This window comes from Dermacentor variabilis, chromosome 9 (assembly GCF_050947875.1).
Source record: "Dermacentor variabilis isolate Ectoservices chromosome 9, ASM5094787v1, whole genome shotgun sequence".
NCBI classification, from domain to species: domain Eukaryota; kingdom Metazoa; phylum Arthropoda; class Arachnida; order Ixodida; family Ixodidae; genus Dermacentor; species Dermacentor variabilis.
In genome coordinates this window covers 148492151-148515493 of record NC_134576.1, presented here as the reverse complement: position 1 = coordinate 148515493, position 23343 = coordinate 148492151, and the positions used below count along the sequence as shown (strand labels likewise).

The 23343-nt window shown below is 45.7% G+C and overlaps 2 protein-coding genes across 9 annotated transcripts in view; one reads left to right on the top strand and one right to left on the bottom strand.

Annotated features, from left to right (window-relative positions):
• The window catches only part of LOC142557817 (chorion peroxidase-like), a 141901-nt gene that overhangs the window by 102231 nt on the left and 16327 nt on the right, over window positions 1–23343 (bottom strand). For 6 of the 8 annotated variants that reach the window (XR_012822855.1, XR_012822856.1, XM_075669973.1 and 3 more), the window contains exon 2: window positions 9447–9581. The exons of 1 other annotated variant lie outside the window; for it this stretch is intronic. Coding sequence is in view for 5 of the 7 variants with exons in the window: in XM_075669973.1 (XP_075526088.1) it covers window positions 9447–9581 (135 nt within the window). In the remaining 2 variants the exon portion in view is untranslated. The remainder of the gene's footprint in view (window positions 1–9446; window positions 9582–23343) is intronic. One more of the 8 variants, XM_075669968.1, reaches the window with a different exon arrangement.
• LOC142557819 (salivary peroxidase/catechol oxidase-like) overlaps window positions 21956–23343 on the top strand; it is a 129052-nt gene continuing 127664 nt past the window's right edge. Inside the window, exon 1 of the mRNA XM_075669974.1 lies at window positions 21956–22015. Coding sequence (XP_075526089.1) covers window positions 21999–22015 — 17 coding nt within the window. The 5' untranslated portion in view covers window positions 21956–21998. The remainder of the gene's footprint in view (window positions 22016–23343) is intronic.

Below are 23343 nucleotides of genomic sequence, written 5' to 3'. Positions count from 1 at the left end.
GTGGTCAAAATTTCCGGAGTCCTCCACTACGGCGTGCCTCATAATCAGAAAGTGGTTTTGGCACGTAAAACCCCAAATATTATTATTAAAAGAATCATAACGATCGCTGTGGTACTGACACAGCCCCAATTACAGATATAGTCTCGGAGAGCAGTGCTTTACACTTCACTTCTTGTGTACGCTTGTTTGTGTCTCAGGGTTGCCATTTAAGCGTTTCTTTCTCTAGATCTAGCAGAATCAAGGCTTGTCTAGTGCTAAATTACACGCTTGACGTGGTGTCGATATTCAGTGGAGATGTTTAAAGAATAATTCCGTGATTTTAACAAACAATAACACATTCTAGGGAATTCTTGATGTTGTTTTAAAGCATTATTTCAGTTACCGCACTGATTTACAGTAGCCTTCTCATATGACACGTGCGTACGCGCCTGATCAAATGTATACGAACCAAAAATTCCGCAAGAAAGAAAGACGATTTTCTTCTCCATCTATGAATGTAAACTGAGGACTGCGGTACGAAATTCGGCATTACGCACTCCCCAGTGCACTCGTCGATTTGAGTTGATCTGTATGGATTAAGAATAAATCATGTTTTCTTTTTTTGACAAGCCTGTGGCCCGTAGCCTGTTGTCCGAGTACCTACGAGTGTACGTTGCGATGGAGCATGCGCAGTTGGAGCTGCTCTGAAAAGTATTCAACAGGCATTTCAATGTCGGCGGCACACGTTTTTAGACCACTGGTCTATGCGTACCGGACTTGTCGACACAGTGATTCACAGGCCATAGATTCCTATTTCTGGCATTTTCTGTGTTCCAAAAGATTTATTGCTATTGGTGGGCAAACTCTTTACAGCGAAGCTGTTATCCTTTAGTTGTTTGGGATTTTTCGTAGGCTCGTGCTCACCCAAAAACAGTACCGCTCAGGTGACTCATATGACGAATTTCTCTCTTACAACCGGAAACTTTCAATTTCATTTTCAAAGCAAGTACATCCGGATCACATAACATTATTTGTATATATTTATATCGAATACCCCTACACACTGCTTGATTTCTCGGAAGTCTATCTGCACCTGCTGAATACATTTACGATGCAGGAAACCATTTTATGGCATAACTACCGGAAACCTGAACTGAACTTCTAAAAACATACTGCCACTGTTAACGGTATTTTTAGTTTCATGACTATGTCTACAGAGAACAAAAATAAAGACGACGCGTGGACGGAAGCGAGATATTTGTTTTAAACAACAATGCTGATTTTTTTCCGTCGAGATTCAACACAGCAAGAGTGAATAATGGCAAGTAAAACTATTGCTCAAGTTCTCGAGTGTGGTGTGCATACACAAATAAAACAAGAACAATGCAACCGTGACGGTCGAAAGCAGCGTTCAGTCAAGTAGCACTTTACTGATTAAGATAAGGATGAAATATTAGAACGTAGCGCGTTGCGTACAAGGACTAACAAAGAAACTGCACTCTCTTGGTGCCATGTAAGCTCGTTTGGCCATGTCCACATGGCCACTTGTTCTGTTCCAATGGTTCACCAAGATGCCTTAATGGCAGGATTAGTGTGGAACAGCCGAATGTTGTTCTAATGGAACGGGAACAGTTATGACTCGAAAAAAGGTTGATTGCTATAGCAAAGTATTAGCTCTTTGAAGTAACGATAGTAGCTTTATCGGCTGTATCAATTTGTAAACATTCGCTTACTAAATAAATTAACGAGCACGGTTTTACGCGCGGTGCACAAGCAAACACGAACACATCTCATTCGATGACCGCTTAAACTAGCTGTCAAACTGGCGTGAGGAAGCGTGGCAGCAGCAGCGAGTGAACTGACCTTCGTGCTGCCTCTCGCTTCAGCACGAACTAAGCGGTGACAACACAACGCCCACTAAGGTATCAGCACTCGGTGCACTCTGTCCCCATCGCAGATCGCTTATAGGGCCCGCGGCCACAGCCGGAGTAGAACGCTACCCGGTGCCTTGCGTGTGATGGAACACGGTACGCTTTCTGCCCGCCTTTCTCCCTAGCGCGCGCGATGTGGGGCCACCATACTCGGTAAGCACCCGCACCCACCGCGTGCGGAGCGCGGCCGCGATGTTTTATGCGGAACACTACGGCGACGCTGACGACAACGGCGGAAATGCGCCTGGAGTGTCCATAAAATTGCTATCGCGTTAAAAGCTGAAAGCGCGATGTAAAGATGTAAAAAAGAAAACATCTGAAAAAAATAACCTTTCGGGGAGTGTTTGCAAGGATCCTCACTACTGAGATAAACTAAAAAAAGTACTTGGTCCATCGCCTTCAGAAAAGAGTACTTCTCGCTTTGAAACTGCTTTTCGAAGACACAGACATTTTGGGGAAATAGTAAATTTGAATGAAATTTGAATTTTATTAAATCTGAATGAGTGATATAAATGTTGTCATGGATTAGCAATCTGTCAGCTGGTCTGCACGATATCAGCTGACTGAGTCAGCTGGCATCTGGAGACTCTCTATGATCGACTTCGACTAAAGATTGCGCACATGAAAGTTTTCTTTTTCGCTACGGCCAGACTCTCGTTGCGACAAGTGCGGCATCGTGGAGTCTTGCCGCAGTTGTTGATTCTTCCTGTGTAGCCACCGCACATCTTGCTTGCGAACCCAACTTACAAAGACGACTGATATGAAATGAAAACGCCCGACGCTCGGCTTTGCAGCAGATGCTGGATCTCTCACCTTGCCACTCGAATCGGCGCAACCCTGAACTTCTTTCTAAACTGTCACCTATATATTTTATCTGATCGAGAATGTCTGTTGTTATTTCTCGCGTCAACCGCACGGATTTACGAGCTTACCTTCCTTCATTAGCTAGGCCAATTTGTTCCTCTTAGGAGATCTCAATTTTCCTAGTATTTACTGCTCCGCTATTTGCCTTATCATTACTAAAATTTCGGTCGGGGACAATTCCTTTGTCAATTTATGCTTATATTGTTAAGTTCTCTCAACCAGTCACACAGCCAACCCTACGTCAGCTAACGTTCTGGATTTAATTCTGGCCACAATGCCTAACTTACTGCATTCATTTACTTATTTTCCTGGTGTCAGCGACCGTAGTTGTATTGGTGCGTACATCGCGAAGTTCCGTCCGCATATCATTCTGCTATTAAGCATGCCGAGGGCGAATATCTTAACAATGAACTTCCCTTGCTGATTTATTTTAAGCCACCTGAGCTTCAGAAAATCGTCAAACCTGCAAAAAGAGAACTGATTCCAATGGCCGTGTTCTGCGCGACGTCGAATGCTGTTCTGTCCTAAACGATGTTTTTTGAAAGATTTTTTTCCCTGTTCGTGCATGCTACCAGTGCCGCAGCTGTGCAACCGAAGCTTTCTTCCGTCCCCGTAATAGATTCTGAAGGAATTATAAATTCGAAAGCTCTCGTCTAGCTGCGGAACTGACAAGGTAAATGTAATTTTTTTTAATAACACTGATGTGTACCCCTTCATACGCGTAGTCTTATCGTAACTTTTCATCCAGTCTCTCCAGTGCCCCACATTGCCATTGAAAGGTGGGAAAGGTGATTCCCGTCTTTAAATCTAGTAACCAACATTATACTTTAAACTGCAGACCAATATCGTTGACGAGTGTAAGCTAAAAAATTCTTGAGCATGTAATGTATGCTAACTTCACGACATTCCTGGAATCTATCTCGTCTTTTACCAAGTTTCAGCACGGTTTGGTAAGCAGTATTCTCGCTAAACTCGGCTCCTATCATTTATCCATAATGTTGTTCTACCATTGAATAATAGAACACTAGTTGATTATATATTCTTGGAAATTGCAAAAGCCTTTGACAAGGTGTCCAACCAACTGTTGCACTTTAAACTTGGCACATCAAAACATCGACCCGAAAATCCTGAAGTAGACAGAATGCTTCCTGACTAACCGCACTCCATATGTAATTGTTAATAATTGTTGTAAGGAAACAAGAGGGAGACGGTCTGCTTAGTCCGCCATTTTAATGAACTTCCTCTTCTTCTATTCTCGCACCCCAAGTCTCAGTCGTCGTCTTTCTTATCTCCACGGAGGTTCCGCATCAGGCACTTGACACTCTCCGCGGCTTTGATTGTCTCCCCTCCTGGGGTAATATGGAATCACGTTGCTGATGGCGCTACATTTAATCTTGTCCCCTGGTGCTTCGAAATAGATGGACATCAGAACGTCTAGTTGCTTCACTGTTTTGATCACCATGTAGGGGCCGGTGAATGAACACTTAGAGCCATCCAGTCCTTTGCGTACAAAGACTAAGTGCCCTGGTTCGATGTCTGGAATTTTATACCGATGTTTGGAGTCGTAACAATTCTTCATTGATAGCTTGTACCGACGTTGTTGTTCTTTTGTATTGTCACGTTCTTGTAGAATTACCTTGCCCGCTACTCGCAAGAGATGATCCGCCGGTAGCCATGGGCTGGTTCCACAGAGCGCAAAATGAGGTGTGCACCCAAGGCCAGCCGTATAGGTGCGGTTGTGATGCTGGACAGCAGCTTCCAGAGCGCATTTTCATCCGCCAGGGAAGTTCGGATATAACCTTATGTATGTTTTCAAATCGCGGATCAATCACTCGGCCAGAGCATTACCCTCAGAATAGCACGGTGTCGTGAATCGCAGGGTGATCCCTTCTGCCCAACCTCTTAGCCTTTCGCTTCTGAATGCTGGACCGTTGTCGGTGGCAATGACTTTAGTATTCTTAAACGTTTCCCGTTGCATAAGCGAAATGACAGCGTTGGAGTCTTCATTTAATTCCTGGTTTGTCCATCTGCCATTCGTGTACATTGGTCAATAGCAAGCAGAAAAGCTTGCGTCTTACGCACTCCGTCCTCTTTCTTTTTAAGATCGGAAAAGTCTAGAGGCACAACTTCAAATGGCACGTTGAAGTACACAGGTATGGTCATTTCTTTTCCTTTAGGCCTACATTTTGCTTTTCACGGAGGTTCCGCGTCAGGCACTTCACAATTGTTACTCGCACCCTTGTTCAGTTAAATATGGCGTTCCTCAAGGTTCAGTACAAGGCCACTTACTCCTTTTAATGTATGTTAAGGACCTTCAAGATAAGCTCAACTCTTCTCCAAGGTTATTTGCTGACGACTGCCTCCTACACCCCAGTATAACCAATAAAAATGATAACTACCCCTTTAAACCAATCTTGACTGTATATTTAGCTGGTGTAGTAGGTGGCTAATGATCCTTAATTCAACCAAGTGTAAAAGCGTGACGATCTCGAGTTCTTCAAACTATTCTGAACCTTTTGACTACAATACGAATGGAACCAAACTCGAGTACGTCAGTGTATATAAAAAACATTGGTATTTATATCACCAACAATTGGTCGTGGTGCTCTCACATAACTTACATCACTAGCAATGCTAGTTGTACTTTGGGTGCCTGCCCCGAAATTTTCGCCAAGCACCCTCACGCCCTAAATTAATGCTTTATCAAACATTAATCCGTCCAAAGTTTGAATACGCTTCAGCCAAATGCGACCCAACTCACACTATGCTAATTGATATATTAGAATTCGTTCAGAACCGATCAGCTCGTTTTATTTTTTATACTTATGATCGCACTACTGACATCACAATGAAGTCAGCTTTAGGCCTCCCACACTTGGTAACCAGAAGAATTTCGCGTCTTTCACTTTTACAGTGGAGCTGTTAGAAACTGCTGGGTTTGTCTTGACGAGCGCAGCTTCGCCGAGCTGGGGGAGACAGAGCCGAGAGAGTGTGAAAGCAGAGTATAAAAATAGCATCGCTCAGCATAGCGACGCGATGAGGGTGGGTGGAGCATAGCGGGGGACGCGGTCCGGATTCGTGCATCCTCCTGCGGCGGCCGAGGCATGGGGTTCAGGCGAGGGAGCAGGGGTGTTCTTCTCCTGCGGCTGCTACACAACCGCGGGGTCTACTGCGGCTTAGGCCACGCGAATCGCGGACGCCGTAGTTGACGCCTTGGCGGACGCCGTGGGGACGCGTTTGCCGGCGCTCGTGTGTCTTGTGTGCGATTTGACACTACTGCCCTCCACCCATCCCCACTGCTCTCTGGGGTTTGCGACAGCAGAGCCACGCATATTTTCTTTACAACGAAGCTGCACATGGCAGGGCATTTTCGTAGTCCGGGAATAACGAGCTCGTGGGTGCCCCTCGGTGCAACTGTGCGAACGCGCTCGTGCCACTGCGCTGCAGAGAGCAGCACAAGTCGCAGGTCGTCGTCAGCGCCGCGCTGACGACGTTCGTTCTCAAGAAAAGGACGCAAAAAGACTTCGCCGTGAAGACACTCTAGTGCGTGCTGCTGAGAATGCAACCCGACAGGTTCGCCGCCGAGACGCTAAAGTGCGTGTTGCCTAAACTGCGGCTCGGCAGCTTCGCCGCGAAGACCCTCAAAAGGCCTGCTCAAAAGGCGAGCCACTTGATGGTCTTTGCATCTACAACGCTAAAGACGACTTCACCAAGCCGGCGCAAACCAAGATGCATCACTGCGTGACGAATTCCACAGATCCAAACAACATCGCCTTGACACAATCGTGCAACGTTGCTTTGCACTGTTCGATCAGCCCCAGCGAATTGCCATCTGGTCTCGCAACGCATGTTCCCTGGCTGCACACAGGCTTGACGTCACGCACTACTACCTCTTAAAGAAAAGGAAAAGAAGATTAGGGAGATGTATAAAAATTCATGAGCCACTCTGTGAAAGTGGATGACCAGCAAAGCTGCTTCGCGCACGACACACAGGTGACATAACATTTTCAACAAAGGTATGAACATATTTACTGCCCTGATCGGTGGCCATCGTGACGATAGGTATGCACATACATTCTCGTATCACCTGTCTTATTAAATGCGTCCGTCACGTAAGACAATGAATGGCTCATATTCCCTTAAGCAATGGTTCATACCACCGTAAATAAAAAGAAATTTAACGCAACCTCCCCGTTACGATGACAGAAGAGAAATGAAATTCTACGCTGGAATGATGAGCGGCAACGGAGCCAGCTGTGGAAGAAGACGACGACCAAAAAGGCGGGAGCACAGGCAGGAGCGCGTTCTTGCGCCGAGGAGCGATCAACGAGCCGGCTGTGGAGAAGACGACTCCAGCCATTGCTGATGATGACACGTATTTTCGGTGATGGCGACGATAGTTTCCTCTTGCCAATGAATGGCTCATACGCCCTTAAGCAGTGAGCGGCCATGGAGCTAACTGTGGAAGGAGACGACGACGACGAGCGCGTTCTCGCGGTCTCCTCCAAATTAGCACGGCGACAGAGGAAAATATGTGCCCTTGTGACATTAGACATTTCCAAAGCCTACGACAGTGTAGAACACTTAATTTTAATAGATATATTGCGAAATATAGAGATTCCAAATTATTTTTCAAACTGGATTGGTGAATTTTTAAATGGAAGAACATTTTACTGCAGTCTGAGAGGCGTTTCCTCGAGTATATATAATCAATCACGAGGTGTTCCTCAAGGAGCTGTCACTTCACCATTACTATTTAATATTCTGATGTGTTCCATTCCTCTTCATCAAGATGTACAAACATACGTATACGCGGATGACATTGCTTTCTTCGCATCAGACAGTGATATTCACTCTCTATATTATCGACTGCAAAACTACCTCAACGCCATAGAAACCTGGTTAAACAAAATTCGCCTTTCACTTAACGTTAGAAAATCCTCGATATTGGTTTTCCCTCTTAACAATCCCGTTAATATATCGATATCCTATCGCCTCGAGACTATACCTCAAGTGGAGTCGGTGAAATACTTAGGTGTAGTATATGACGGTTCCCTCAACTGGCTCGGCCATATTGACCATATCGTTAAAAAAGGAGTACGAGCAGTTGGTATGCTACGTAAGCTGTGCAATAGTCGGTCCGGAATGCGGAGAGATCCACTTTTAATGATATACAAGATGTATGTGCGGCCCATTTTAGAATTTGGATGTGTTTTATTTTCTGGTGCCCCAGCTTATAAATTACGTCCCCTTGTTCTACTTGAGCGGGAAGCCATACGACTGTGTTGCGGATTACCGAAATATGTTGCCAATAACATATTACACCAAGAAGTCAGGTTGCCTTCAATATTGTGTAGATTTCGGTTACTGACGGTGCAAACAGTCTTGAAATTGTATGAATCCCCTATTAGAAGATTGAAATACATATTCATTTCTCAGCCTGCACTTTTCTTCGGAGTACACTGGCATCGTTTTCATACACCACAGGTCGTCTTCGTACAAACATTGATAAATCCCTTAAATGTACGTCTCTGGGAGGTACCGCCTATTTGTGATGTGCGAGAGAACCTAGAAATTATATTTGATGACATCTACCCAAATAATGCAAAACATCTCCCTTATAATATATTAAACGGCTTATTACAGGATCATTTATTGAGTTTAGCTATAAGTACGGTCATTGCGACAGACGCCTCACAGTGTGAAGAAAAATCTGGAATTGGCATTTTCTCTCCCTCTCTAAACTGGTCATTTGCAATCAGGATTCCGGACTTTTATTCCGTATTTTTGGCTGAATTTCTGGCTGTAGTCCTAGCCTTACGCAAACTAAATCTGTCAACATCGGCGGTAGTAATTATAACAGATTCTTTATCCTTATGTTCCTCGCTCACAGCAAATGGTGTCACTAACCTTTTACGTACATTTCATTTTCCAGTGCCTGCCCACATAAATTTAATTAGATTGCTTTGGGTGCCTGGACATAAAGGATTAGTCATGAATGAAATGGCTGACAGTCTCGCGAGAGCGGCCCTCAGTGGCCCTGTATTACCATTACTTCCTACAATAGCTTACCTGACGACTACTAGATTCAGGAGATATACAATTACTCAAGACTTCTTGAACCCAGCTGTAGCAAATTTTTCAGAATATCGACACCTCCTATTCCCTTGGCCTAAAAATTCCTTTCACACCAGAAAAACTGAAGTCATCTTTACCCTATTACGTTGTCGAATACCAAAATTAAACTTCTATCGTCACAGGGCAGGTCTGGTGCCCTCCCCTCTGTGCCCAGTCTGTGGAGCAGATGAAACAATAGATCATTTTTTCATATTCTGCCGCCGTTTCACTTCTTTAAGAAAAAATCTAGAATCAAGATTTACACAGCTTGGTTTGAGCTTTTCAATTATAAATATCCTTTCTCTAGGAGCCTCCTCTCTTGGACAGTGCCACAGGGATATTTGCTCAACCGTGGAGGATTTTATAATTGCTACAAAGAGATTTTCTTGAATTCTTAAACATTTTATTTTTGTTCATTTCCTCCAGTTAGCTTTACCATTTTCAGTTTTTTAATAAAGATAGCCTAATTTCATCCAAATCTTGGCCAATCCCCCACAGTGGGTGTGCGCCATCGCAAAGGAATACCATACCATACCATACCATACCATACCATACCTCCAAGCGCGTCTGAGCACGCACCGATCTCGTTCGTCAGATCTTGCAGGACCGCCATTCCTGAAGAAGAAGCGTTCTCCTCTGTCTGTTGTCCCTGGTTCCTGCTGGCCTCGACAGAGCGACCGTTTCGTTGACCTGCGGTGGTGTTTTGGCTGAGTATCGGGTGGTTTAAAGGGGTTGGGACACCAAATTGGTAGTAGATGGCAAAGGGAGCGTTAGAAATGCTGCTTCCATTTATACCAAAGACCCGGGGGTTGCTGAACAGGTGGCTATTGCTCTAGCACTAATTGATTCTAGAAGAGTTTTGGTGTTTAGCGACTCGCGATCTGCGATTACAGCCTTCTCGAGCGGACTTGTTGCGGAACCGGCTAACAGACTGCTGCAGGGTAGGGATATCACTTCGCATACCGTTACTTGGTTCCCGGCGCACATGGGGACAGTGGAGGGAGCCCCGCGTAACCTCAACGAGGTGGCGCACAGGGAGGCACGAGGATTAGTGTGCCGTGTACTCCCTGAAGAGGCTGGATCTCCCGCTCCTAAATACAGGGACCAACTGTTAACCTACAACGAAATCACCAAGCACTATTACTTAGGGCGCAGGACATTCCCGTTGCCACATCCTAAATTAAGTAGGCCGCAGGCGGTTACATTAAGGCTTCTGCAGACACGGACGTACCCTAACCCGGTCATCATGAATAAAATTAATCCGGACTGCGGGGTTTCAGTCTATTGTAGTAAGTGTCGGGGTTTGCTCGATTTACAACACATGCTGTGGCGCTGCTTGGCGTTGGCCGGTGATGGTTCTCGAGGTGAACAGTGGTGGCAGCGAATGCTGCACAGTGAAGTGCTGGCGGACCAACTCAGGGTTGTCCAGAGGGCCCGTGTGATGGCAGAGGGGCTCGGCCTCTCTGTACCGACGTGGGAGCGGCCCGCATCAGTCCCAGACTGATCCCTCAGGACCTAAATAATGTTCTTCATACCATACCATACCAAATTTTGAGGCTATAAAAAGCATGTTGTAGGCTGTTTCCGTATGCAAGGACACCCAGGACGAGGTATTGGACGCTGCAAACATTTCAAAATAATTCTAATTCAGCTCCAAAAAGTCATTAAAAACTCCTTCTCGTAGTCGAGACCCATCGCTAGCGCGGCAGTTATTACGTCACAGAGGAGGAACGAAAATATTGACGTCATAGCACACTAGCACAAAAACGTGACGTATGATGACTAGCGATGAAATGCCGATTACGGAGCCTGCTGAGGCTGCTGAGCCGAGCGACCGAGCATAGCCTCCACTATGACCGAGCTACAGGCATATAGAAATCCTTTCTTAATGCAAAGAAGGCTTGCAGACACGGACGCAAGAGGAGAGAAGTGGACAACACGAACGCCACACGGCGGCCCTCGAACGGCAAATTGCGTGCAGCGAGTTGCCGTGCGGACGGGCCTTCACACGTTTGAGTGTAACACTAGCCGGCCGACTCCGAAAGGGACCAGGATATGCGGCGTTCGTGTTGTCCGCTTCTCTGGCGTAGTCGCATAGTTCGGCAGCTCGGAGCGGTCTCTCGTTCGCTTGGCCTTTCTCGATGTGAGGGCCCGTCCACGTTACCGGCACGGAAACTCGCCGCACGCTGTTCGCCGTTCGCGGGCACCCGTGCGACGGCGGTTTTGCTCGCGAACGGCGAGATTTCCTTGCCGTAGAGAGGACGGGCCCGGGACCCATTTGTGCGGCAGCCGTACGCCGAAGCGGCCAATCAGCGACCGAGGAGTGGTCACTCTGACACCGACGGCAGCTTCACCGCCTCTGATCGTTCGGCGCTGCCGATATCATCGCTAGGCCTTTTCCGGTTCACTCAAAGCTAAACGGCGCTTCGGAATGAATCACCGACTCTCACAAGCCGCAATATTTTCTTACCATTGTTGTCGCTCTTCAGAATAATTATAATAATCGCGACATGCACTTCGAATCGCCAGTTGTTGACCTCTGCTAGCAGAGCACGCGTATGCGCCAGCAGACGACGCAGCATAGTTTTACGTCACTATTTTTTGTGGCCCACGTGACCAAGCCATGTTGCGTTTCCTCCTCTGTGACGTCATAGCATCCCCCTGAGCCCAGAAACCGAAACCGAAATCGCTCGGTATAATAATGCTATTATTAAATTATTTACCGGATATATATGAATCCCACTGTGTGTATCGTGCTCCCTGAAGCATGACGCAACGTTTGAATCAACAAACACATGAACGAAAATGTTGATGTCTCCACCCCTTTAAGGTGTCTCAATAACCGTATTTTAGTTCCTGGTTGATTGGAATTCCTTGCGTCAGCCGTCTTGAGCTGATGTCGACCAGTTCTCCTGGCGAGGCGCGATCTGCCTGGTTCCCCATAGATTTATTTTTTCGGAGTGGCGTCAGCACCATTCCTGTGGCGCTTGTGCCTACCAATGAAGGTTCCATCAGGATCACGAATCCACAGGCTGTCCAGAAGGCACTTAAGGCCACGTCCAACCACTTCCAGACCATCACTGATGTGCGAGCGTTCGGACGGGGAGGTATAGTGTGTCGTTCACCCGACCAGACCTGCGTAGAAGACCTCTTGAAATGCACTCCATTCGCTTCCACCCCGGTGAGTGCTTTCATTCCGCCTCACCTTGCGTGCACCAAGGGTCTTGTACGGGGCGTAGACTCCCGATTAAGTCCTACTGAAACCCTGGACAAGCTATCCGCAGCAGGCGTCATTGCTATCTACCGTTGCAATCGACTGGCAAATAACGAGAGGGTTCCGACAGAATCTGTTATTGCAACGTTTGTGGGCACATCATGCCCACCTGAAATAAAGGTGTGGCCTCTTGTGTTCCGTGTAGAGCCGCTTGCGTCACCTCCAATCCAGTGTAAGAATTGTTGGAGATTCGGGCACAGCGCAGGAGGATGTAAGTCTAGCTTGCGTTGCCGCACCTGTGGGGATGGTCATTCTTCAAGTGAATGCTCTACTCAATCTCAAAAGTGCTGCCTCTGTGGGGGAGAACACCCAGCAGACTATTCGAACTGCTCAGCTCGCGCTCAAGAAATAAAAATTTTTGAAATAATCGACCGCCGTCGCTGCTCCCGAAGAGATGCAATTTGAGTTATCAAAGACAGGACCTTCGGATACTCTTGTGTTACAGCGCGCAACACTCCAAGCATAGATCTTAACCTCTCAGAAGCAATTGACTCTGCTGTGGAAAAAGCAATGGCTAAAGCTATGGATAAATTGATATCCAGTCTCTCTGATTGCTTAGCGCAAATCATTTCCAGTCACATGATGCAAATAATGCAGCCCACTAAGACACCAATGCAGTGCCCAGTATCTAACGCCACACCTCGAATGCCTAGCAACGAGGTAGAGACGCCTTCCACAGTTGCAGAACATTCCACAGACACTATACTTCGCTAGTCCAAACACGCGAGGATGAGCCCTCTTATTCAGGCACTGTTAGTGTCACAGACATGGAACTTGACACTCGAGCTCCCAAACGTATGGGGTCCCCAATTTCAAAAACTATGAAACCAAAATCAAAAAAGAGTCAACCAACTCCTGTGCTTACAGAAAGTATTCTAAAGGCAGCAGTTGCCGCTGCTGTGCGTTCAACACCATTGGACAGTTGAAAGTGCTGCAGTGGAACTGTCGTTCTATATTTTCAGCTTCAACAGATTTATCTTGCCTATCTATTCAATTCAATCCAGATATCTTACTTCTTCAAGAAACGTGGCTTTCACCAGAGAAAAATTTTCATTTAAAACGTTTTCGGTCCTTCCGATTATATAGAGACTCGCGAGGTGGAGGATTAATGATACTTGTTTCCAGTAAAATTTGTCACAAGGCAAAAATTTCTTTTCAAATCATGGACTACGACTGTGAAATTTTGGCCATAGATTTATGTCTCCCAGGATACCATCCATTTTCAATTATAAATGCTTATTTCCCCAGCGTTGTGCAAAGTACACGTCAACTTGATAGGGCTGTGGCTGCCTGTAGGAAAGAAATTTTGTTTGTAGGGGATTTTAATTCGCATCACGTGTCGTGGGGGCTAAAAACAGATTTGTGTGGTAAGCGACTTTGGGAGTGGACTATTGATAGTCGCCTTTCATGTCAGAACACAGGACAAGTAACGTTTGCTAGAGGATCCTTCCGTTCAGTGTTAGGTTTGACATTTTGTAGTGCTGGCATCAAGGTTTTGTCGTGGGTAGCGGTTGACTCAGCAACCACAGTGATCATCTTCCTGTGTCATTTGAAATCAATTGTTAAATAACATCTTTAGAATACCAGGCGTGCTCATTATGGACCATACGAAATTTAAGACTTTCTTGCGTTCTGCCGTTTCGAAACTTGCCAATGCCAATGATAAGGAAATCACTTCGACCATTTGCTCAATTCTAGAGGATTCCCGGAAGCAAGCTGAATTTGTCATCCCTTCGGCTAAAGGCACCGCTTGTCGTTGGTGGAATAATGAGTGTACGCCGGACTACAAAAAAAGAAAGGCCGCTTGGAAAGTGCTTCTGCATAATCAGTGCCCGACAAATTGGAAAAATTATCAGTTTCATGCTGGTGTATTTAAGCGTACTGTTAATCGAGCCAAAGAGGAATACGATATTAGACATTACGATTATCTATCTAATTCAAAAAATAAGCGTGCTTTATTTGTATTCCTTCGTGCTAGCAAGGTGCTACCAACACCCTTAACATTAGATTCAATTGTTTTGACCCCGCAGGAACTGAGCGCCTCCCTAGAAGAGATTGCCGAAGGCTTAGAAAATCGATTTACGGCCAGGCTTCCGGCTATTCATTCTACATTAGATCCTTGGGATGGCTTTACTCCAATTTCCTTAGCTGAACTAAATGAGACTGCACTATGTTTACCGAATTCAGCCCCTGGCCTTGATGGCGTCACAAATGCAATGTTAAAAATATTGTTACAGGAATCGCCTAACGTTCTTTTAGACCTGGTGAATTATCCAATTAAATATGCTTGGATTCCGTTGCACTGGAAGCTCGCCAAAGTAATATTGATGCTTAAGAAACAAGAAGGAAGGTACGTATTGGAGAACATTAGGCCCATTGCGCTTACATCAAACGTAGTAAAATTCATTGAGAGGCTTCTTCACCGTCGCATCATGAAATTTATTAATGATAATTCCATTCTTATTCCCTGTCAGATTGGTATCAGGGCCGGCTGCTCCATCTGGCATGCCCACGTCGACTTAGAAAGCCGAATACAACTCGCTCGACGTCATAAGCAATACGCTGCCTTAGTGACGCTCGATATCGCTAAAGCATACGACACTGTGGAGCACACTGTATTGATCAATCGGTTAACTTCCTGTGGTGTTCCTGGGTGTATTGGCCTCGAGCTCCACCACTGGGAAAGCTGGCGCCACCGTCGGCGTGACGTGCTAGGAGGGATCACGTGGACATAGCGGCCGCGTCGGCTGCTTCGGGCGCGCCGAATCGAGCTGAAAACGAGTTTAAGTTCCCTCGTACGCTGCGGTCCTCATTTAGTGGCGAAATTTTCCCGCTTCGAGTGTCTCCTTTACAACGCTTCAAAGCACTACAATAGGTAGTGGCTGTCTTTGAAGGCGCGCAACATGGTAGGCTACTGCTCGGTGCCGCAGGGCCGGACGCACGTAACGGAGGCCGGTGTCAGCCTTATTCACACGTAGCCGCAGGACAAGAAGCTGCGTGAAGCTTGGCTCGCGAAACATAAAACCGGCAAACAGTCATCGGCTACAACTCGGGTATGCAGTAAGCACAGACGCGAGGAAGATTTCTGCTACGGCGACCGGTCTGCGATGTTCTGAAAACGCGCACTGAGACGCTCACCCGAGTCCGCTACCCGACTAATGTCATGACGGTTTGATCTGTGAACTTGTCGATGCTATAGATACTGGCAAGTTCAGTGGAGTGGAAAGGCAGCGGTAAGAAGCACATTTAAATAAAGCATGGCATATGGTCATGTTTGTGTTATGAATTAATGCACTGCATTACAAAAAAGGAGCAGCGGGAAATTGCACGCTGAGAACACCGATAAACATACAGTGCGACGCAACTCGAGAAATAATATTGAAAGGTCAAAGATTTTAGAAGGAAAAAGAAAGGTTGAATCGTCGCGACGGCACATCACAGTATCCGTAGGCGTCGAAGTCTCTACAATGAAATTATTCTTGCACAGCTCTGATAGCGCCCACGCAACAATGGTTGCTTGTATACTGTCAAATGCTCATATTCTGCGGCCTAAAGCTTATGGCACGGTGCGAAAACGCGCACGCGGCGAAAGCGAAACAGTGCGCGGACAAGCATGCAGACGCGCAGTCGGTCGCTGCGAATCTGCGCGAGCGCTGCATTGAGGCTTCGTTCTATTACGATCCACTTAGTTATACAAACACTATAAGAACATATTTCACATAGTTTGCTCTCAGCGTTTACCTACCTTTCACGCAAGAAGCCGGTTCGGGAGACTCCATCGCGGCGACCGCGCGCAGTGGCGTTCACTGTACGTATTCGGTAAAGAGATAGCGTCTGTAAACGATTGTGTGCTTTCAGTTTGCTCAAGATTATTATTTAGACAGTAAGAAACTTCTCTCGTTTCGAAAGTACTTGCAGAAATGTCCGGGAGAGCTCGCGCGTGGTGTTTTCAGTGAGCGCTGACAGCAAAACCTATGAAGAGCGCGCCGCGTGATCCCTCATACTACGCCAGCGAGGCACTTCCGATAGATGGCGACTCCGTAACTCCTCGCCGCCAATAGTAGCGTGGATTCAGTCATTCTTAGGTGAAAGAGAATTCTATTGCTACGAAAGCGGCGTTTCTTCTTCTAAACACAAACAAACGAGAGGCGTACCGCAAGGCTCAGTTCTTTCCCCGATGCCTTTTAATATTCTCATGAGCACACTACCTTGTCATCAAGAAATAACTACTTTTGTTTATGCAGACGATATTGCGTTTTTTGCATCTGCAAACGACATCCACACGCTATACCAACGGCTACAAACTTATCTTTATGATCTGGAGAGGTGGTTAGATGCTAGTCACTTCACACTCAATGCCAGCAAATGTGCTGTTCTCGTTTTTCCGATATGTGACATAGTGCACATTTCATTGTCTTACCACCTTCAAGACATACCACAGGTGGAATCTGTTAAATACCTCAGACTTATTTATAACGCCCCTCTCAACTGGCGCTCACACATAGATCATGTGACTGGGAAAGGTACCCGTGCTAGGCTGAGCAGTCGTCGAATAGGATTGAGAAGAGATACACTCCTAATGATATATCGTATGTACGTTCGCCCTGTATTAGAATTTGGTTGCGTGCTCTTCTCTGGAGCTCCAGCCTACATATCCCGTCCTCTAATCCTCTTAGAAAGAGAAGCATTACTTCTGTGTTTAGGTCTTGCTAAATTTGTTGAAAATTCTATTCTTTATCTAGAATCCCGTGTTCCGCCACTTTCGTGCACTTTCCGGCTTTTGACGGTGCAGACGTTCTTAAGGATTTATGAATACCCACTACGTCAACCCCAAATAATCTTTATTTCACAACCTGCATTGTTTTTCGGTGTCATCTGGCCGCGACTAAATAATCCGCAAATTGTATTCGTGCAAAAATTACTTGACTCTTGACGTGCGCATATGCGATGTACTTCGCATTACCGACAGAGCTGTTGCCACGGATATTCAATTCGATGACATCTTTCTTAATAATGCAAAATTACTTCCACACCGCATTCTAGACGGTAAATTACAAGATCACCTGAAAAACCTTCAAACAAACGTTGTAATTGCTACAGATGCTTCACGATGTGAAGAAAAGTCAGGTGTAGGAATATTTTCCCCGATTCTCGATTGGACATTTTCTCTTCGGCTGCCAGATTTCATACCGATCTTTTTAGCCGAATTCATGGCCGTGGTGCTGGCATTACGCAAATTAGGACCGCCAATTACGTCAGCCGTGATAGTCACTGATTCGTTATCATTGTGCTCATCCCTTGCTGCTTCTAGTGATTCTCGCGTGATGAGGACATTTCAATCATTGGTACCTGGTTACTTGAGAAGTGCGCGTTTGCTTTGGGTGCCTGGCCATAAAGGGCTAATCATTAATGAAATTGCAGACTCTCTAGCCAAAGCATCGATAAGTGGCCCGATTCTCCCTTGCTGCCCATTGACTGCTTATGTTACTGCTGCTAGATTTCGCAGGAGTATCATTATGCAGTCAGTATCAGGCTCCGCAATTACTAACTCTGTGGATTACGGACATCTCCTACACCCTCGGAACAGAGATTTTTGCAGAACACGGAAAATTGAAGTGTCCATCACGAAGCTGCGCTGCCGTATACCTGCATTGAACTTCTACCTCCACAGGTCTAGTCTGGTCCCCTCTCCATTATGCTCATTCTGTGGCGAAGCGGAGACAATCGACCATTTCTTGTTGTCTTGCAGACGTTTTTCTATTATAAGAAAACGACTACCCGAAATCCCGCTTCGCCCTATTGGTCTAACTTTATCAGTGCCTGTGATCCTATCTTTCGGAGCCTCCGTTGTTGGGTTCAGCCACAGAAATGTTTGCTTGGCGATCCAAAATTACCTCATTGAAACCAATCGATTTCCATTTTAGATTGATCGTTCTCCCTCCCAACCATAGCTTTCTTTTATTTCTTATCTATTATTATTATTATTATTATTATTATTATTATTATTATTATTATTATTATTATTATTATTATTATTATTTTATACCCGGTTTTCATCTGATTATTTCCTTTTTTCTGCAAACACAAAACGTTTACTTTTAAACTCACACGCTCAAATTGTTAACTCCCTTGTTATCATTATTATTTTTATGCACCTAATTAAACCACCCGATTCTTGGCCAATCCCCCACTGTGGGTATGTGCCACGGCCACTCAGGACAACAACAACAACAACAACAACAACGAGCTAGTGCGCGGGTTGTTCGCGGACGACGGAAATGCCCTATCCATGTAGAGCTTCGCAGCAAGAATCCTAAAATTGAAAACATGTATGGCAAATTGATTAAATCAAGCAGGCTAGTTAACTGTTTGTCACGGCCTCCTTTCGAAGGGAATGCCAATAAGTCATCATTATAATTATGATATTCGTAATCGTTATCATCACCATTTGCGTAGCATCATGCCACGTGTGACGCGATGTGAGCTGCGCGCCGCATAGTGTCGACACGTAGCAGTTGCATGTAGCAGTCGCGTGCTGCATGGGTCAACTAAACCAGGCTAGGTGACCATCTGTCAACGCCTCATTTCAAAGGGGATAGATCATCGTCATCGACAACGTGGTGCCAGGTGCCACGGGTCAATGGATGTGACACCGGTAATTCTACGCTATACAATGCTAATTCCATAGATATTAGGAAGCTTATGCTCCATATTAATTTGGAATAATCCTCCCATTCCTTGGCCAATCCCCCATCGTGGGTTGGAGCCGCACGTGTGACAGGCTACCACAATGTGCGCCGCGTACCCTGCGCAGTCTTCGGTGGGCGCCTCCTCGCCAGGTACGAACGCCCTCTGGTGCGTGCTGCCGAAAACACAGCTCCCGTCGAGGCGCTGTAGCTTACGCTGTGAGTGCGCTACGCTTTCCGCGCAGGCCTGCAACCTTTGTTTCTCCCTCCTCTCTTTTCTGTCCACGTTCTTCCAAAGTGCTTGTCTACCCCTCTATACTATTTGCAGCTGAGTGGTATGCAGGCTAATATGGCGCCGGCTTCGCTTTTAAATTAAAAGCTTTCTCTCTCTCTCTCTCTCTCTGGTATACTGCGCATGGCACGTGAGTGTGCAAAAGGATAGACAGTTGGGCGAGTTGGTACGGTAACAAGCGCTCTTCCTGTCTGCTCCTTTCTGTGTCCTTGTTTCACTTCACGCTAGAAGCCAAAATCATGTTAACGTGAGTGTGCCTGATATGAAAAGTTCACCACTGCTACACAGCCTTCCTAGAAGCGTCAGTTGCTTGCCACTGCGACGAGACAGACACAGTAGTGCGATACGTGTCTCCACTGACGATCTATCCTTCTAATTAGCCAACATAGGACATATGAGTATGGTGTATAAAAGGCATGGAGACCTTTTCTGCGCCTAGCAATGCGCACTTAATGCAACAAACACTCTAACAGGTTCAAATTAGACGAAAATATGGCTTAACCTTTGTGAACTTCAGCCAAGTAATAACGATTCACGTTCAGGAAAGCCAATTGTCAGGCGTATTAAACAAACAGCAAGATATCGTGTCATCGATCTCCGCTAATTTTTTACTGGGATTAAAGTGAACATGAAGAGTCCTAAGAGGTCAAACTTATCCGCAGTCATCCATTACAGCACCTAACGTAGTCGCCGTATACTTTTCGGGCATTAAAGTCAACCAGTCAAAGTTATCTGATCTTATGTTCTACAAATCAAACAGGCAGTGTGCTTTTGTGGTTTTAGCCCCCTCCTCTTCTCGATATTGTGAAGCAATCAATTGCGAAATGTGAAAAAAAAATGTATTTGACGAAGCCATCACCTACAAGGGGAAGACGCGAACAACCATGGAAACGGAATGAGTCTTCATACAAGGTTAAATATAATTGATGCCCTCTTTCTTTAAGATAACGATATTTCAAATAAGTTCAGTGACTCTGCGTGGTGGTTCAGTGGCAATTACGTTTTGCTTGAGACCACAAGGTAACGGGTTTGACTCCCTACCGTGGTGGTCTCGTTCAGAGAGGGGTGCAAACTGTCGCTTTCGGCGCAAGTCATAGTAACCCATGTTGAGCAAATTAATCCGGACCATCCCCTGCTGCGTTTCTCATAGCCTCTGGGGCGTTGAACCGCAGTCATCAATCAACCTCTTGGTGTCTTATGAAAGCATCGGCCCACCAGCATCACGCGATGGCTACAATGATGTAGGTTTTCTTTTTTGCCAATTGGAGGCCATAATCCTCATCATCATCGTCGTCATCATCATCATCATTCTTGTTAGGCTATTTTATGTTGGCTGCAGTGCCTCTTCTACCATCCTGAAATTACCCCTGTCGGGTGTCAGGCGATTCCACATATCATGTACCTGCGAATTTCCTCCTTTCATTGTCTACCGCCTACGACCGTGTTGCCTTTCCCTTGGTATCCATATAGTAACTATAATAGATCATCGCTCATTGCCCTACGCATTATAGTTCATTTTCTTACTTTTCTTTTTTCTGCAGGGGAGTGAGCGGAAAGGCTACCTCGCGGCATAGAAAAAAAAATCTCGAAATAGAACTTACGCGCATCACGCACCCTGTGCAAGTACATTTCTTCATCTTAATTTTAATTAGAATTTCGGGGACCTAATGTGCTGCCCAAAGGTCTGTTCCTGCCTCTTACTTGCTCCAATCAGTTTTACTTCCATCGCATGTGTCGCGGTTTCTGGCTTCCTCGCAAGCTCTTTTGTTTGCGTCCAAGTTTCCACCCCATTTATTGTATTAATGTACACATTTAGCTTCAAGGCTATCGCTAAAGTTTCCGCTAATGACTTGGTAATGTCTGCCGAACGCTTTCCAATCTATTTTTACTCTTATGTAGATGTCGCTTTTATAATGCCGATTTATTGGGTCTAATTGGCTTAGATAAACGTATTGTTGCACAAAAATTCTACAGGCTAATTGCCAACTACAAAATTTTATTCTCTTGACGGGCTATTGAACAATACCTTAATCTTTCCCATCATAATCATCAAGCTATCTTATATCCACTATCAGACGAACACTTCCCACATCGATATTCAATTACCCCTGTCTTGTGAAAGCTCCATGTTCTTCTGCGTGGGAGTCTCAGAGCACACTGTTCAATTTTGTCGGCTGAGGCACTCAATCATTCGTTGCAAGTCACCTCCAGAGTTGCTGAAGAGGACCGTGGGAACTACAGGCTGCGGTTTTGTTTCCATTTTTGATGCCGACACCTAACCTTTCCCGGCCTAATAGCTTGAATACATATTTTTTAACCTTGCAGGAATAGCATCGGAGAGGGCGCGCCTCCTTGCCTTTCTCAATCGGTGCTCTTTTGTTTTTCTTGTGGAGTATTACGGTCGCTGTGGACTCCTTACGGATATTTGGTGTGATATTCACGTTAGCTTCCTGCGCTTTGTAACCACATAGCGCCCAAAAGTCCTGCTTCCGCGCAAAGCTGACCGCATAAAAACGCATCGACAGTTCTCGACCGTCCCGTTACATCGCAGCTCGCCACTTGCACTCGGGTGTGCAATAGATAAGTCACAGCCCACCGGATGGTGCACAAACCTTTTACGGCGTGCATCGTGTACAGCAGCCACTACTCACCCCCTCTCAATATCCCTGTTATTTTAGATGCGTAGCCGCTCACACTTCCGCTACGTTGTAACCTTCAGCGATCGTAAAAAAAAGGTAAAAAAACAACAAAGAAAGCACCCAGCGTAGCATAAAAGTCGCAGACGTATCGAAATTCAGCTCACTATACGAGGAGGTGCGAACATTGCGAGCACACGCACGCCCACACGAGCAGCGATGGAGGCCCTCTGGCGGTGAGAGCAGCTTAAGAAATCGTAGGCGCTTTCGATACTGTTGTGTCCCATGCAATGGAATGGTTAAGGTTGAGGAACTCTCTTAATGCTTTACACTGAATTAGTTTTCCGTCGGATTTATCGCCCTTATTTTATTGCATTTGAATGTGGCCTCCAAAAGGACAATCTGCTCGTTTCCTACCAAACTGGGTGACGGAAAAGAATGATAGCGTTTTCAAAAATGAACCATCATGCGCTTGGGTATTTCTTAAATCTAAGAATAAGTACTTGGTTCAGTGAATCACACTTTTTTGTCAAACGTGAAACAATGTCGTCAACTGGCTTTTTTCGATGTTGGCTGACCAACACCGGAGAGACCGCCATTGGAATATGAACCTGGCAACGTTTAACGCTAGAACGTTATCTAGTGAGGCGAGTCTAGCAGTGCTATTGGAGGAATTAGAGGGCAGTAAATGGGATATAATAGGGCTCAGTGAAATTAGGAGGCCAAAAGAAGCATATACAGTGCTAAAAAGCGGGCACGTCCTGTGCTACCGGGGCTTAGCGGAGAGAAGAGAACTAGGAGTCGGATTCCTGATTAATAAGAATATAGCTGGTAACATACAGGAATTCTATAGCATTAACGAGAAGAGGCAGGTCTTGTTGTGAAACTCAATAAGAGGTACAAAATCAAGGTTGTACAGGTCTACGCCCCTACATCCCGTCATGATGACCAGGAAGTCGAAAGCTTTTATGAAGACGTGGAATCGGCGATGGGTAAAGTCAAAACAAAATACAGTATACTGATGGGCGACTTCAATGCCAAAGTAGGCAAGAAGCAGGTTGGAGACAAGGCAGTGGGGGAATATGGCATAGGAACTAGGAATAGCAGGGGAGAGTTATTAGTAGAGTTTGCGGAACAGAATAATATGCGGATAATGAATACCTTCTTCCGCAAGCGGGATAGCCGAAAGTGGACGTGGAGGAGCCCGAACGGCGACATTAGAAATGAAGTAGACTTCATACTCTGCGCTAACCCTGGTATCATACAAGATGTTGACGTGCTCAGCAAGGTGCGCTGCAGTGACCATAGGATGGTAAGAACTCGAATCAGCCTAGACCTGAGGAGGGGAACGGAAAAAACTGGTATATAAGAAGCCGATAAATGAGTTAGCGGTAAGAGAGAAAATAGACGAATTCCAGATCAAGCTACAGGACAGGTATTCGGCTTTAACTCAGGGAGAAGACCTTAGTGTTGAAGCAATGAACGACAGTCTTGTGGGCATCATTAAGGAGTATGCAATAGAATGCGATGGTAACTCCGTTAGACAGGATACCAGCAAGCTATC